At 38.4% G+C, this 14033-nt stretch overlaps 1 protein-coding gene across 3 annotated transcripts in view; it reads right to left on the bottom strand.

Annotated features, from left to right (window-relative positions):
• PPP2R5E (protein phosphatase 2 regulatory subunit B'epsilon) overlaps positions 1 to 14033 on the bottom strand; it is a 148099-nt gene that overhangs the window by 42735 nt on the left and 91331 nt on the right. For all 3 annotated transcript variants that reach the window (XM_059182271.1, XM_059182272.1, XM_059182270.1), the window contains exon 4: positions 3863 to 3964. In XM_059182271.1, coding sequence (XP_059038254.1) covers positions 3863 to 3964 — 102 coding nt within the window. The remainder of the gene's footprint in view (positions 1 to 3862; positions 3965 to 14033) is intronic.

Genomic DNA, 14033 nt, shown 5'->3' on the forward strand with positions numbered 1-14033 from the left:
AGCTGTATTTCTACACATAATAATGACTGAGCCCCCAACACGCTCTAGAAGAATAGTTCTTTCTTCAATACACTAATTTTTCAACTCTTTCTTTTATAAATAGAATGTCAGCCTTATTCAAACAACCCATAAAAGGGGTTTAATTCACACAAAGTGGAACGATTCTCATCTTGCAGGCCTGACTTGTGGGCTGGCAGGGCTTTCTAGCGGGACTGGCAAAATGCTCCCCTCTGGTCCCTTGAAAGCAGATATAGTTTAAAACAGTTTGGTGGAAACACTTTAGACACATTTATTAATAAGCATAAATCTTCTCTACACTTATGAGACAGATTTTTACCTCAGAATCAAAAATCTCCCTTGAATTTCTAAAGGGAAAGAAAGACTAAGGACTGAGAGAATAATTTCACTTTTCAAAATCACATACGTGACTGCTCCAAGGAACATGAGTTAAAAAGACTTTTTAGCATTTCTGTTTTGCAGTCTCAAGTGTAAAGCACTCAAAACAATCCCCTGATTGTAAATGGAAGTCCTGCAAAATCACATTCTACTGGAATTACAGACACGAATACAAAAAACACACACACAGAAAGCCATAGTAACTACGGACTACCAGTTTAAAAGATACCAAGACAGATAAGAGAAAAGATCAAATAATACACATACAGTAGAACCTTCGGTATATTTAAACTAAAAATCTGTGGATTTAAAATTTGTCTATTTTTCTTCAAGTTTATTTATTTGAGAGAGAGAGAGCAAGCGAGTAAGGGAAGGGGCAGAGGGAGAGAGAGAGAATCTCCAGCAGATTCCCTCTGAGCACGGAGGCCAAGACACAGGGCTCAGGGCTTGATCTCATGACCTGAGCCAAAATCAAGAGTCAGACACTTAACAGTGGGCCACTAAACTTTCTGCTATTTTTAAATATCTCCAAAGATCCATTATTTGTTGGATGCAGTTTCATATGGGCCATAAATTTAAATCAGACCAGAAGCGTGCAAAACAGTCAACTGGCCAGGCTCATTGCCCCCATCACCCAATAACCACGACTCAATGCAATTTTCTTATTGCGTACTATTATCAGGTATCTGGTAATAAACACTGTGCTTCCTTATAAAAATGTGATCCAGAAGAAGCAGCTCCTGCTAATGCTAGAGTTAATAAAAAGTGGAATGGTCAGAGAAAGTGCTATGTTTTGGTCAGAAAAATATTGCTGGATCAATTAAAAAGTAAAATGTTAAATTTAGTAATAACTCACTATCACATGAATGACCTGTCATGAACAGATAAGGAGATTTCTTGAATGCTCAGTGAGTGTTCTTATCAGTATTAAACCACCTACCAGTGAAAATGGAAAAGTGACCGATTTGTAGAGTTAGAAGACATAAGAGAAACGCAGGAATCTTGAGTACAAAGACCTCCAGAAAGGAACAGCTGAAGACAACAGTGTGCCTACTGACTTGACCTTTATTACAAATGAAGGTTAATTTGTGAATTTTAAAAAGTAGGTTTCCTTTGGGGCACCTGGGTGGCTCACTGGGTTAAAACCTCTGCCCTCGGCTCAGGTCGTGATCCCAGGGTCCTGGGATGGAGCCCCGCATCGGGCTCTCTGCTGGGGAGCCTGCTTCCTCCTCTCCGTTTGCCTGCCTCTCTGCCTACTTGTGATCTCTCTCTGTCAAATAAATAAATAAAATCTTCTTTGAAAAAAAAAAAAATAGGTTTCCTTTACCTGATCCAGTCTAAGTCATATTTTCCCCTATGCTAAAGCAGGGATCAGAGGCTTATAGGCTTGAACAGGGTGTCAACACAGATGAAGCCAGCCCGTTTTGGAATACACTTTGTGACTTTACATCATAAGGGTAAAGGTCTCATCCTCGCTCCTCATTGTCGCTTTGGTTTTACAGTTTCAGGTGAATTAACAGTTAATACTCCTGTAGGAATGACACAATGTAAGCTAGAGATTTTTGGTGACAGAATTTAGTGTCATAGCTTTAGAAATTAATTTGGTCTGTATTTTATAGAGTCATTAAGCTTAGGAAGGATTAACTGAAATACTCAGTTCAACGTTACTGTGTTTTAGGGGAAATTTATATCTCTGGTGATCATGATTTAGAGCATTCAAAAAGCTCTTGCAGGGGCGCCTGGGTGGCTCAGTGGTTGGGCCGCTGCCTTCGGCTCGGTTCATGATCTCGGGGTCCTGGGATCGAGCCCTGCGTCGGACTCTCTGCTTGGCGGGGAGCCTGCTTCCTCCTCTCTCTCTGCCTGCCTCTCTGCCTGCTTGTGATCTCTCTCTGTCAAATAAATAAATAAAATCTAAAAAACAAAAAAGCTCTTGCAAATGACGAGAGTAGTCTACTGTCTCTGGGATGTAGAGAAGAGAAGTTGAAGCTTTGTAGACAGCTTTCTTCCTGTCCTTTCCAACCATGAGATGTGGGACTTTCCTGAAGAGATTATCTTACTTGTTTTGGTTTTTAAATTTCTTCCAGACTACACTGCACTTTAGGAACTCGTGCCAAATATTAGGAATAAGACATGACAAGAAGTCCACCTATTCAAAAGAATGATTTTTTTTTTTTAATTTTTGTCAATCTGGGATACACCATGAAAAGCACAAATAATTTTCTAAATTTCTTAGATTGCAGATAGTATGTCTGACACCTTAAAAAACAAAAAATCAAGCAGCTAAAATAGGAAATCAGCCACAGCATTTTAACTTATTTACTCAGTCTTGGCATTGGCAGCAGGAATACATATGTATAACACACCCGAGTAAGAGCTGAGGAAATGGAGGCCCAGAAAGCTCTCTCCATAACTAGGGGAAACGGCATACATGTATATCCGTAGCAACCTTGAGCTGCCAAAGCAGGACAGGGAAAGTTGCAAACTGATGTAAAAAATTCTGAAGTGGGGAAGAAAGAAACTTTTAAGACACCCTTCTAGGCCTCGCCTCCTGCAGTTTTCTGCTCTTCTCAAAGTCAACAAGTAGCCAAGAGCACACTTCAAAGATACAATGGCTTCTGCCTCTGGCTGAAAGTGTACAAGGTTTTAGCCCCTCTCTACCACGCCTTCCCTCCTGGCTGGTAGTCATCCAGCCTCTGAGGACATTTTAACTCAATGAAAGATAGCTTGGGGGAGCATTACATTCACATTTCCTTGTTCTATTCCTTTGGAAATGTTGGCCTGCAGCGCAAGCCACCAGGAAGGGAAGACGGAAAATGACTGGTATGGGTAAGTAAATACAGTCCAGATGGGCCTGGTGCTGGGAGAGGAGATACAGGGATGGCCATCCCTTGACCTGTCCTGGTACATGCGTATTGACTGGAAAACATGGCTTTCCCAATGCAAGAGAACAAAACTGTCCTTCACATAAGCTTTCTATCAGTTGTTGCTCTGCCTTACAACACTATGAAATAACTACTGCAATTTGTTTTTGCCCTTGCAGGCTACAGAAGCACATCTGTGGCTATCAGGAAGACAGGCGTTCAATCCCCAGGGAACCTGCTGATGAAAATGAGATATAAACTCTATGACCTAATCACATCCAACTAGTATTAATGTGAATATAGTTCAGTTCCTGTTGGCAGCTCCAGCAGGCAGGATCACACAGAAGCTCTCATCAAAGGGCAAGAACTGCTGGCTTGACCCACAACCTGGGAGGAACCACACTAAAGCATTATACCACAACTTATTATTTTATTCTGTTGGCATCCTAATTACTGAGAGAGAGAGGAACACAGCATTCTCCAGCTTTCCATTAATGTACTCTAATTTGATTTCTGGGTGAATAAAGGCCTTCAAGAAATTCCCATGCTAATTAGCTAATGAGTTAATGGAGCTTTCTTTTATAACAAATGGTAGTTCAAAGTACCTGTAAGTGTGGCCACGATGCCTCAAGGGTAGGTTCGTCTTCTTCTGGATCAAATTCATTGCTGTCACTAGGAGGGAGAGTTCTGAATATATTGCAAGATACCTAAAAATAAACAAGCAGCAGAGTTAAATAAAAGCACCTCCAGGTTTGCAGCCAGCCAAAAGGAACCCCGACGACAAATGACAGCAACACCACCAAACTGGAACGGGGACCTCTTTCTACAGTCCTCATGGCCTGGACCACCTCTAGACAAAGCCGGGGAGCAGCAGAGCTGCACCTCCTGCCCGCTTGAACAATACTCCTTGTCCTTATATGGCCATCCCCACCCCAGGCCCCTGTGACTTTAGACCTCCCATCAAAGCCTGCTCTTGGTTACTTACTGGTCAAGTGTGCTTCTAATTAACCAATTTACATGAAGATATAAATAACCGCTAATGGGCTTTGTGTATTTCCCTTTTCAGGTTTATTCACAATTTGCAAATTTACAGGTTGAACTAATGGTAAAATGTCAGACATTTACAGAAAGCAAATCAGAAAAGATTATTTCCGAACCTAACACCCTTGAAATCATACCTCATCTGTTCTCAGTGGGTTTACAAAAACCAGGGTGCCTGACAGGCTCGGTCACAAAAGCATGCAACCCTTCATCTGGGGGTTGAGAGTTCAAGCCACATACTGGGTACAGAGATTACTTAAAAATAAACTTAAAAAAAAAAAAATAGTAATGATGCCCAGGATAAGATGTATCTGTGATACAAATCTCTATAAGCTAATTAGTTATTTCTATTGGCAATTTCCAGATTAAATGCTGGTTGCTCAAAGAATGGCTCGGAGTTGATTTAACCACTGAAACTGGGCGATGAAGAGATGAGGACTTATTATTCTATGCTACTATTTCTGCATATATTCCATGATTTCTGCAGAAAATGCTTATTTTGAAAATGTGGTTGCTACTATTCTCAGGGTTCCTTCTCAATTTCTATTCTGTTTCTCGTCCTACTTAGTCATCTATCCTCTCCCAATGACCCAAATACGTCCTCAGATACGAAGAATAAAACAGGAGGGGAGGGGTAGCGAAGAATAAAACAGGAGGGGTAGCAGGGGGGTAAATGTATAGAAAGCAAGAAGGGAAAAGAAAGGAGACTGAACCAGAAGCCTTTGCTGGACTTTCTAACGCAGAAAATACAAAATATGATATGCTGCTCTGAAAGAGGAAAGCAGAAAGGCTTCTGGGGTACCACATAATCTGTATGTTTATCCATTTAACTAATATTCATTAAATGCTCATTATATTCATACACTATTCCATACACTGGGAAAATAACAGTGAACAAAGCAGAAAAAAGTGTGTATTCTCCAGGAGCTAATATTTTAGTTAAATTCACAAATACCTTAGTTTTCTTACTATAGAAACTGAGCCCAGATATGTAAGCTATGGGAAGGAGAAATTTGATTTTACGTGTCATAGGAAGCCATCAGTTGATCTTAAACAGAACTGTGACAGGATTTTATTTTTCCTTTAAAAAAAAATCATTTTGGTAGCTCTCTCTGTATTGAACAGACAGGGAAGAGACAAGTTAGAAACCTATGGAGGTGGCAAGCAACGATGATGCCTTGGACTGGAATGATGCAGAGGAGACAGAAGTAGACTGATTCTCAATCTACTCTGGAAGTAACATCTGCTGCTGGCCTGGATACGAGGAATAAAGAAAAGGAAAGAATCAAGGATGAATCACAGATGCAGGCCATTTACCCAAGATGGAGATGGGTGGGAAAAGGAAAGCGTTCTTTGTTTACTAGTTTGGGGTAGACCGGGGAGAATCCAGAGATCTAGTAAGGAATGTGTTAAAGAAGCAATATCCAGGAGGTCATCAGACATGTAAATCTGGACATTAGAGCTGTACATGTCAGGACTAGAGATATAAGGACTCCTTGGCGTATAGATGATTTTAAAGCCATGAGCCCAATGGATCACCTTGGAAAGGAGTAAATAGGAAGAAAGGAAAGAACCCACAGGTATCCAACATTTAGAAATCAAAGAGTAAAAGAACAACCAAACAACACAAATGAAAAGGAATAGAAGGTAGGAGAAGAAAAGAACTAGAGTTTGGGGTCTCAGAAGCTAAGAGGGAAGAGTATATTAAGAACAACAAAGAGGTCAACAGCAGTAAATGCTACTGTGTGGTTGACTAAGATGTGCACAGAGAAGTATCTATTGGATTCTACAGCCCTATGAGGGGGATACCATCATGATTTTCAATTTACCCTTGAGGAAATGGAAGCACAGGTATTGTTAAGATCTGAGGTTACACATGGTAACCAGCAGTTACAACGGAACCCAGGCTGTCAGACTCTACCACAGTGTTATAGAAGAGTTGGCAGGCCACTTCTCTTGCTTTACTTTAGCTTAGACGACTGAGAAAAAAGAAAAAGTCATTACATTAGAATGCTTTTGCCATGGCCAATGACAGCCTGCGCAGGTCTATTATGTTATTTTCGTCCCTTCCAATGATTATCAGAACTCCCGTTTACAAAGAAACTAGTGACTTTTCAGAAAACCGTCAACCCATGACTTCTCTTCAACCAGCCAGCCACACTGTAATCAAAAGGGCAGAAGTCTTTTGGTTACTTACTTTTGAAACTATACATATATTTCAAAACTGAGTTTTCATTCCAACTAAACCATTTGTATCTACCTTACTCTGTAACAATTTTCTTTCCTCTCCCAAGATGTAAAAGTAAACCATGAAAGTTTTTTTAAAAAGGGGCGGGGGGGGGGGGGGTGCTCCTGTATAGTAAGAAATCTGGATAAAAGGACATGGAAACTTCTGCTCCCTGATATTCCTGGTCGTATAAACCCTCTTACAGAGCCCACCATGTGCTGTAGCAATTATTTGTTTACATATTTGCCTGTCTCTCCCTACTAACCAAGAAGATGCAATGTCATATTCACAAAATAAAAATTTAGACACATTTACAAAACTGTGTATTTTGGTTTGGCTTTTTAAAAATTTCAAGTTAAAGTGTTCTGAGTGATTTAAATTAATCTAAGTTATCTAACTTAAGATGTTTTAACTCTGAACACTGAGTGATCTAAAACCTCTGATTTGGTCAAAACTTCATCTCTCGATTATCATATCAAAAAAAATGTCAAGTTGTGTAAATTATGTGTGGATAGCAACTAGTTCCAAAAGCATGCACTTCTCACTCAGCCACACACTGCCATTTCTTCAGATGTGCCTTCCTTAATAATGCTTAATTTAGCTTACTTCTAAATATTCACCAGATGAGTTATAAGGAAGCACAGATCTATTAGGCTAGACAATGAAGAGCTGACAATCGGTTAAGTAGTTCTCTAGCAAATTTGGAAAGACTGTCAAAGCATATCAAGTGTCATGGAAATGGCCAAGCTTTTGAAGCAGCTGGGGACATACAAGGTACTTAATAAAAATGTCACCAAATAAATGAATCTTTGCTCCCATTCTTAAGAATCTTTCTAAAAAAACTAATCCAAGACAAGTCTGAAAAAACTACTTAAAGCAGTCATCTGCAACATTCTCTAAAAAGTGTAAAATTGGAAATAACCCCTATGTCCAATATTTAAGAGGTACATCAACTTAGCAGAATATTGTGCAACATTAAAAATGATGGCTAGGGCACCTGGGTAGCTCCATCAGTTAAGTGTCTGCCTTCGGCTCAGGTCATGATCTCAGGGTCCTAGGATCAAGACCCGCATCAGGCTCCCTGCTCAGCGGAGAGTCTGCATCACCCTCCTGCTAAGCCCTCTTTCTCTCACCCTATCAAATAAATAAATAAAATCTTTAAAAAAAAAAAAAAAGATGATGGCTATATGGTAGCACGAAGAAATGTTTATGACTAAAGATTCAGGGGGAAAGACAACAAAAAATGATATGACTATAACTATAAGGGATGAAAGTGGATAGCTAAAAGGAAATTGTTAAAAGCTGTAGTAAAGCATGAGGAATATGGATGATAAACTAGTAGTTGCTGTTATCTCTTGAGGCATACAAAATAAGTCCTAAATCTATAAAAAGCCTAAGTTAGAGACAAACAGCATATAAGTTATGCCCTTAATTTCAATATGAAAATGGGCTCTTGAATTTATTTGAATAGAGATTATTACTGTCAGGAAAGAGTTAAAAATCATGGCTTCCTACAATGCCTAGAGCCTAGCTCATGAATGAATGGTTGAAAGATTTAATGAATGGACCAGTTTAACTGTACAGTTAAATCATTAATTTAAAACTTGAGCTATCCATGGATGGGGGAACTGGGTGAGGCAGTCCTCCAAATTCCCTGACTTTTCTGCAATAATTTTGTATGGTGAGTCCAACTGGGGAAACAATCCAGTTGCTTTGGTCAGACTTTCAAAAGATTCCCAAGATCTAAAAATGGCCTAAAAACCACTATCCAAAATGGTACATTTGCTTCCCTTAAATCTTTATCAGTGGCAGCCACTTCTGATGTATAGTCCAGGTTTTATTTTCTAAGCTTTTATTTATTTATTTGAGAGAGAGAGAGAGAGGAGCATAGGCAGGGAGGGGTAGAGGGAGGAGAAGTCGCAGGGAGCAGGGAGCCCAACACAGGGTTCAGTCCCAGAACCCAGAACCCAGAATCATGACGTGAGCTGAACACACACACTTAACCGACTGAGCCACCCAAGCACCACTATAGCCCAAGTTTTAAAGGGATTATTAAATAGGTAACATTATTAAGTTGGTGACAGCAGCTATATCCTTATGCAAATACATCATGCAGAGTCTATGCAGCTAGATTAAAATGCACCGAAGTATTCCTAAAGTCACAAAAACTGTCTCTATAATATATTTAAATAAATGAGGCTCTAGTCCTAAAATGTCAATTTTATTCATTCAGGAATGGTTTATCCAAAATGAACAAAAGAAAATTTTTAAGTAAAGTACAAGGGTTTATTTTCCAACTGTTTTATTTTCATCTACACTGCTATCAATGCAAAGAAAAAAGTTTAAGTTAAAGAAATAAATTTAAGAAATAAGTGTCTTTGACGTAGCCTGATTCATTTTCATCCCAAAGGCATTGTAATAAACACTGGAATGCTGGAATCAAACTAAAGGTTTGAAGGCCCTGGGGTGGCCTCCAGAAAGTGGCTCTAACGACAGAAAGCGAGTCTGAGGGGACAGGAGAAAAAGGTATTAAAATCTAAATAACCCCTCCTCAAAGGCAGAAATTTAGGATTAGGGATTCCACCGGGTTCCTTCTAGAATCAGATCATGTTAAAGACTCTCTCATCCAACTCCCTCCTCTTACAAATAAGAAAAGTTCAAAGAGCTTGTGAATTTTTCAAGATAACACAGCACCATCATATGCATGGAGGGATCTCAGGGTCCCCTCTCTGGCACTCCACCTCCATGCCATCCACAAACACCATGCACGGACCTATTTTGTCTTTCTTTCCTTCTCTTGTGATTCCCCCACCACATTTCTTTTTATCAGTTTTTACCCTCTCCTTTTCTCATCTCTCCTTTTCCCATTACCACCCTCCTATGTTACTGGCCTGCCGGTGGCCCTCAGAGGCACTTGCAGGCGGTCTTCCTACCTGTGCGCATTCAGAGCTGCAATGACCTTGCTCAGCATTAACATAAAATACATAACACTCCCTTCATCCCCACTGTCTTGTCCAGACCTTCTCTTCAAACATCTTGATTACTGCCAAGTTTCCTCTCTGGTGTTCCTATTCTCCACATCCCTTCTGCTCCATTCCCCGCCTCCCACAATCGGATTTTGAGCTCCTCAAGAACACCTTACTAAATTCTGAATGCCTAGCACCTTCACATTTAAAAAAAAACAAAAAACAAAAAACAAAAAACAGGAATAACAAGGTTGCCAGATAAAATACAGGAAAATAATTAAATCTGAATTTCACATAAACAAATAAGTTTTAGTTCAAGTATGTCCCACATCTTGCATGGGCCACAGTTAAGACTTTAAAAAAAAAAAAAATTTATCTGAAATTCAAATTTAACTAGGTGCCCTATATTTTTATTTGCTAAAACTGACAATTCTGACACTAACACTAAGAACCTCTTCTGGTTACAACTCAGTTGTGATGCGGAACTATAGCACTGTTGCAGGCAAGGCCTTGAACCCAACAGCGACTTGCTTTGGACCAGCTGCTCTTTTATTTTTCAGCTCTTTGGTTTACCGCCAATTACTGTGAACTACGGCACTAATAAATAAATAAATAAATAAAATTCAAAGTCTTGGCTAAATGTCAAAGAGATGACTTAGAAGGATCCCAAGTATGTGGCCCCAGAAGTAAAGAGGAAGGAGTGTTCACGCATATTTTAATCAGGTTTTCACTAAACAAACAAGTTACTATTTTCTGACTTATAATAAAAATACGACTATTAATATATTTTTTAAAGATTTTGTTTATTTACTCGAGAGAGAGAGAGAGAGAGGGAGAAAGTGAGCTAAAACATACAAGCAGGGGGCAAGGCAGAGGGAAAGTGAGGGGAAGCCGGACAAGCAAACTCCCCGCTGAGTGGGCAGCCCAACCTGGGGCTCAGTCCCAGGATCCTAAGATCACGACCTGAGCCAAAGTCAGACACTTAACCAACTGAGTCACCACGCAGGCACTCCACAGCTATTAATATTTTTAAATATTTATTTAAGTTACTGCAAGGAGAAAACCCCTCCCTTTCCCCAATCTGTTTATCTTCATAGAAACTACTAATTTTACATTTTGGTTGATATTTTGCTGTTGTATAAGGAAAATGACTAGCACGTTATAAAAGAACAGAATTTGGCTAGCGCCTAATAACTATTCACTAAATATATGCCAAGATTAGCAATAAACAAAACAGAAGGTAAGAAAATATAATAAATTATTATCAACAACTACTACTAATAATGAATACTTTCAATTAGGCATATTATGTTCTTAGGAAAACACTTTTAACAACAGAACAAGCAACTTAAGTCATCCTCTCTGTGTTTTACAATACTACTTTCTAGATGAGTAGGTATCATCTTTTCCTGGATAACAGCGTGAACTAGTTGACCTCGAGAACATTTCTCCCTCTGTTATCTGTGACACCATAATTTTATACAATTATGCAACACTGCAAATATATTGACTATAAATATAAAAATAATGACATCACAGCTGTAAAATGGATTTTGAGATTACATCCACAAAATAAATTTTCTAACAAAAAGGGATGATATGATGGTAAATAGAAAACATCTAAGCAATTTTTAAAGTACCATTATTCCTCTAGCACTATTTGTATTAAGATCCCAAGCAAGTAATAATTTTAATAATATCCCTCAGTTTTTTCATCAAGTTCATTCATTCATTTGTTCATTCTATAATCCACCATGTACTGAAAAGAAACAAAATTATTTAATCAAGCATTTAGAACCAGAGGGAGGACCCAGCAAATGCAATGTTGAAACTGTGTCATCATGCATTCTTCTCACAGTATTTTGTGCTGGCCCAAAAAAATGCAATAAGATAAAACATATTAAAGTAAGCAAAAGTTCCTTTAAATCTCAAAATCAGACATTTGAACAGAGAAGACTATTTCCAAACATATCAGAATTTGTATTAATATTCAAACTCTAACAATAAGAACTAAAATTCAAACAGAATTTGCCTAGATACCTTGCTATTTATGTTTTGAACATAAAATAAATAATATACATATAATGGTCAAGTTACCTCTGGTAAGGCCAAATTTAAGATTTCTTAACAGTCCCAGTGATAAAGAACCTTTCAAACCTGACTCTCAGCCCCTTTTAGAGTAATTATTAATAATTATTGATAAATAAAATCAAGGAGAAAAATCCCAAAGCATTTGTAATTATGCTCAAGAAACTTAGAATCAGCCTTGGGGCAAATGGTACATTATATGATAATAAAAATAATTTTTAAAAAAAGAAAAGAAATTTAGAGCAGATGTATATCTTTCAAGCTGGGACTTTGATTAGGAAACAAATGGCAAAATTTTAAAACTTTCATTAGCACTTAATTTAATTCACTAGCAATTTGTTCAATCAGTAATTTGTTTCTAGAGCCAAACCATGTCTTTTAATTACCATAGTGTTTACTGTAGTTTTAACTTCAGACTAGATATAAAGTCTTTTTAAACCTCACCATCTATGTGAATTAACAGAGCTGTGTAAAAGTTATCTGAACTCGTGAAACCATTAAAATCTCTTATTCTAACATAAAGACATGTCCTTAGCTAAATCTAAAAAGGAGAAATTTAATTAAATCAGTATGACACTGTCCTATATTATGAGCCACCCACTGCAGTCTACCTTTATTCTGTAAGATATTAAATATGTAACTGTCACTACTATGTAACATTATCAATATAATTTAAAAGTTCAGCAAGAATTTCCAGAGGTTATTATTACAAACACGTTCACCTGAGTTAAACATGATTCCCTGAGCCAAAATAATGTCAAAGCTGTTGTTTGCCACACAAGTAGAGGTCTCAGCAACACAAGAGGGACTAAAACACCATGACACATAGGTATGGTCAAGCCACTCCACCAACGTGTCCACACTTTTATCATAAAAACACTTCTGTAGACAAAGCTCACGAAGTTCACAGTCAGTGAACCAGAACCAAAGACAGCATCCACTGTTTACATGTGACTAAGAAACATGCACTTGTGACAGCTGTTAGATTTGTTTTACAACATCCAGAAATCTAGAAGAGGATGTAAAAAATTTCTAAAGTCAAAGATTTCAACTTTATTATTGTTACACAACATGGTCATACCTTTAATCTTTATTACCAGGGCTTTCTAGGCCATAGCAACTATTCTGTGAAAACTAATTTCTGAAATGAGGCAGAGGGAATATCTTAATATGATAAAAGCAGCTTAATAGTCAGTTGGAGAAAGGGAAAATCAAACAAAAAAGGAAGTTCAAAAACATATTGCCTAACTAGAATTTTCAAATACAAAACAGATAAGATTACTGGAACACTGCATCAAAAACTGATGATGTATTTTATGGTGACTAACATAACACAGTTTTTTTAAAAAAAGGTATGATGAAAGTAAAAGACATCTTGGACATGTACTATTTCCCTAACTCACAAAGATGTCATTTTTATTTGTATTTCCTTTAGCAAGTATTTCTTTCAGAATCTACTATGTATGGCCACTGTTCAGATTTCTATAGACTACAATGAATCTGTTTTCATTGTTATTACTGCTGCTGCTTCTGTTGGCTTAGCTGATCATTGTTATCATCCCTCAGTATAACTGTACTTAACACACACTGATTGTTTCTGAAAATAATTTGATCCCTTTAGATACGCAGTTTCTAGAAGGGCTAGAGCACTGACAACTATGGAAGAAAGGAATCTATCCATGAGAGCTCAAGAACAGAGAAGCAATAGAATTTGAATACAAATCAAAGTAAATACAAAGTAGTTTTGAAGAATACATCAACATTTAGTTATAAGGAGCAAAAAGGAAGAAAAATGTGTGAAAGAGAGTAACTCGGTCTTTTGTCTACTCTCTTTGACCTACCGCATGACCATCAGAGGGGAGGAAGATTGCCACACGGCAGGGAGAGAGATGGGGTGGGGGGTGAAGATGCAAGGGAAAGGGAGAATTGTGAGTCGAGTCCCCTCCATGTACATTTTATACAAAGTTCAAAATCATACAAAACTAATTAACAGTATTAATGTCAGGAAAGTGTCAGAAGAGAGAATTCAAGCCAAGAAAATCTGTGCCCTAATCACAGTTGCATATCCAGGCATATTTAAAATGGAAGCTCTGGATGAGACGGTGGCACAGAGTCACCGAGGAGTGGGCTTGTCTGGGGTGAGACTGGCTGGCCTATTTCCTTCCCAACATCCCCCTAAGAACTCTCCTTTAATTGGTGCCTTTAGGTATTTCTTTTGGGCTTGTCTGACTCTCTAAAGAATTCCCCATCCATCTCGCGATTAGAGGCACACGGGATCTGAGACCCTGAGAGCTGAGGGTTGAGGATCTTCCCCGTTCAACGTGCTCAACTACTTTCAGAAAGGTACCCACTGCTTGCGGCAGTGCCTAATGTCCCCGAACCAGATTCTCCCCAGCGTAGCCTCTACAGAGAGTCAACCTGCAGTCTTTTGGGTCTGGTTTTTTTTTTTTTGGG

The sequence above is a fragment of the Mustela lutreola genome, chromosome 7 (assembly GCF_030435805.1).
Source record: "Mustela lutreola isolate mMusLut2 chromosome 7, mMusLut2.pri, whole genome shotgun sequence".
Lineage (NCBI taxonomy): Eukaryota > Metazoa > Chordata > Mammalia > Carnivora > Mustelidae > Mustela > Mustela lutreola.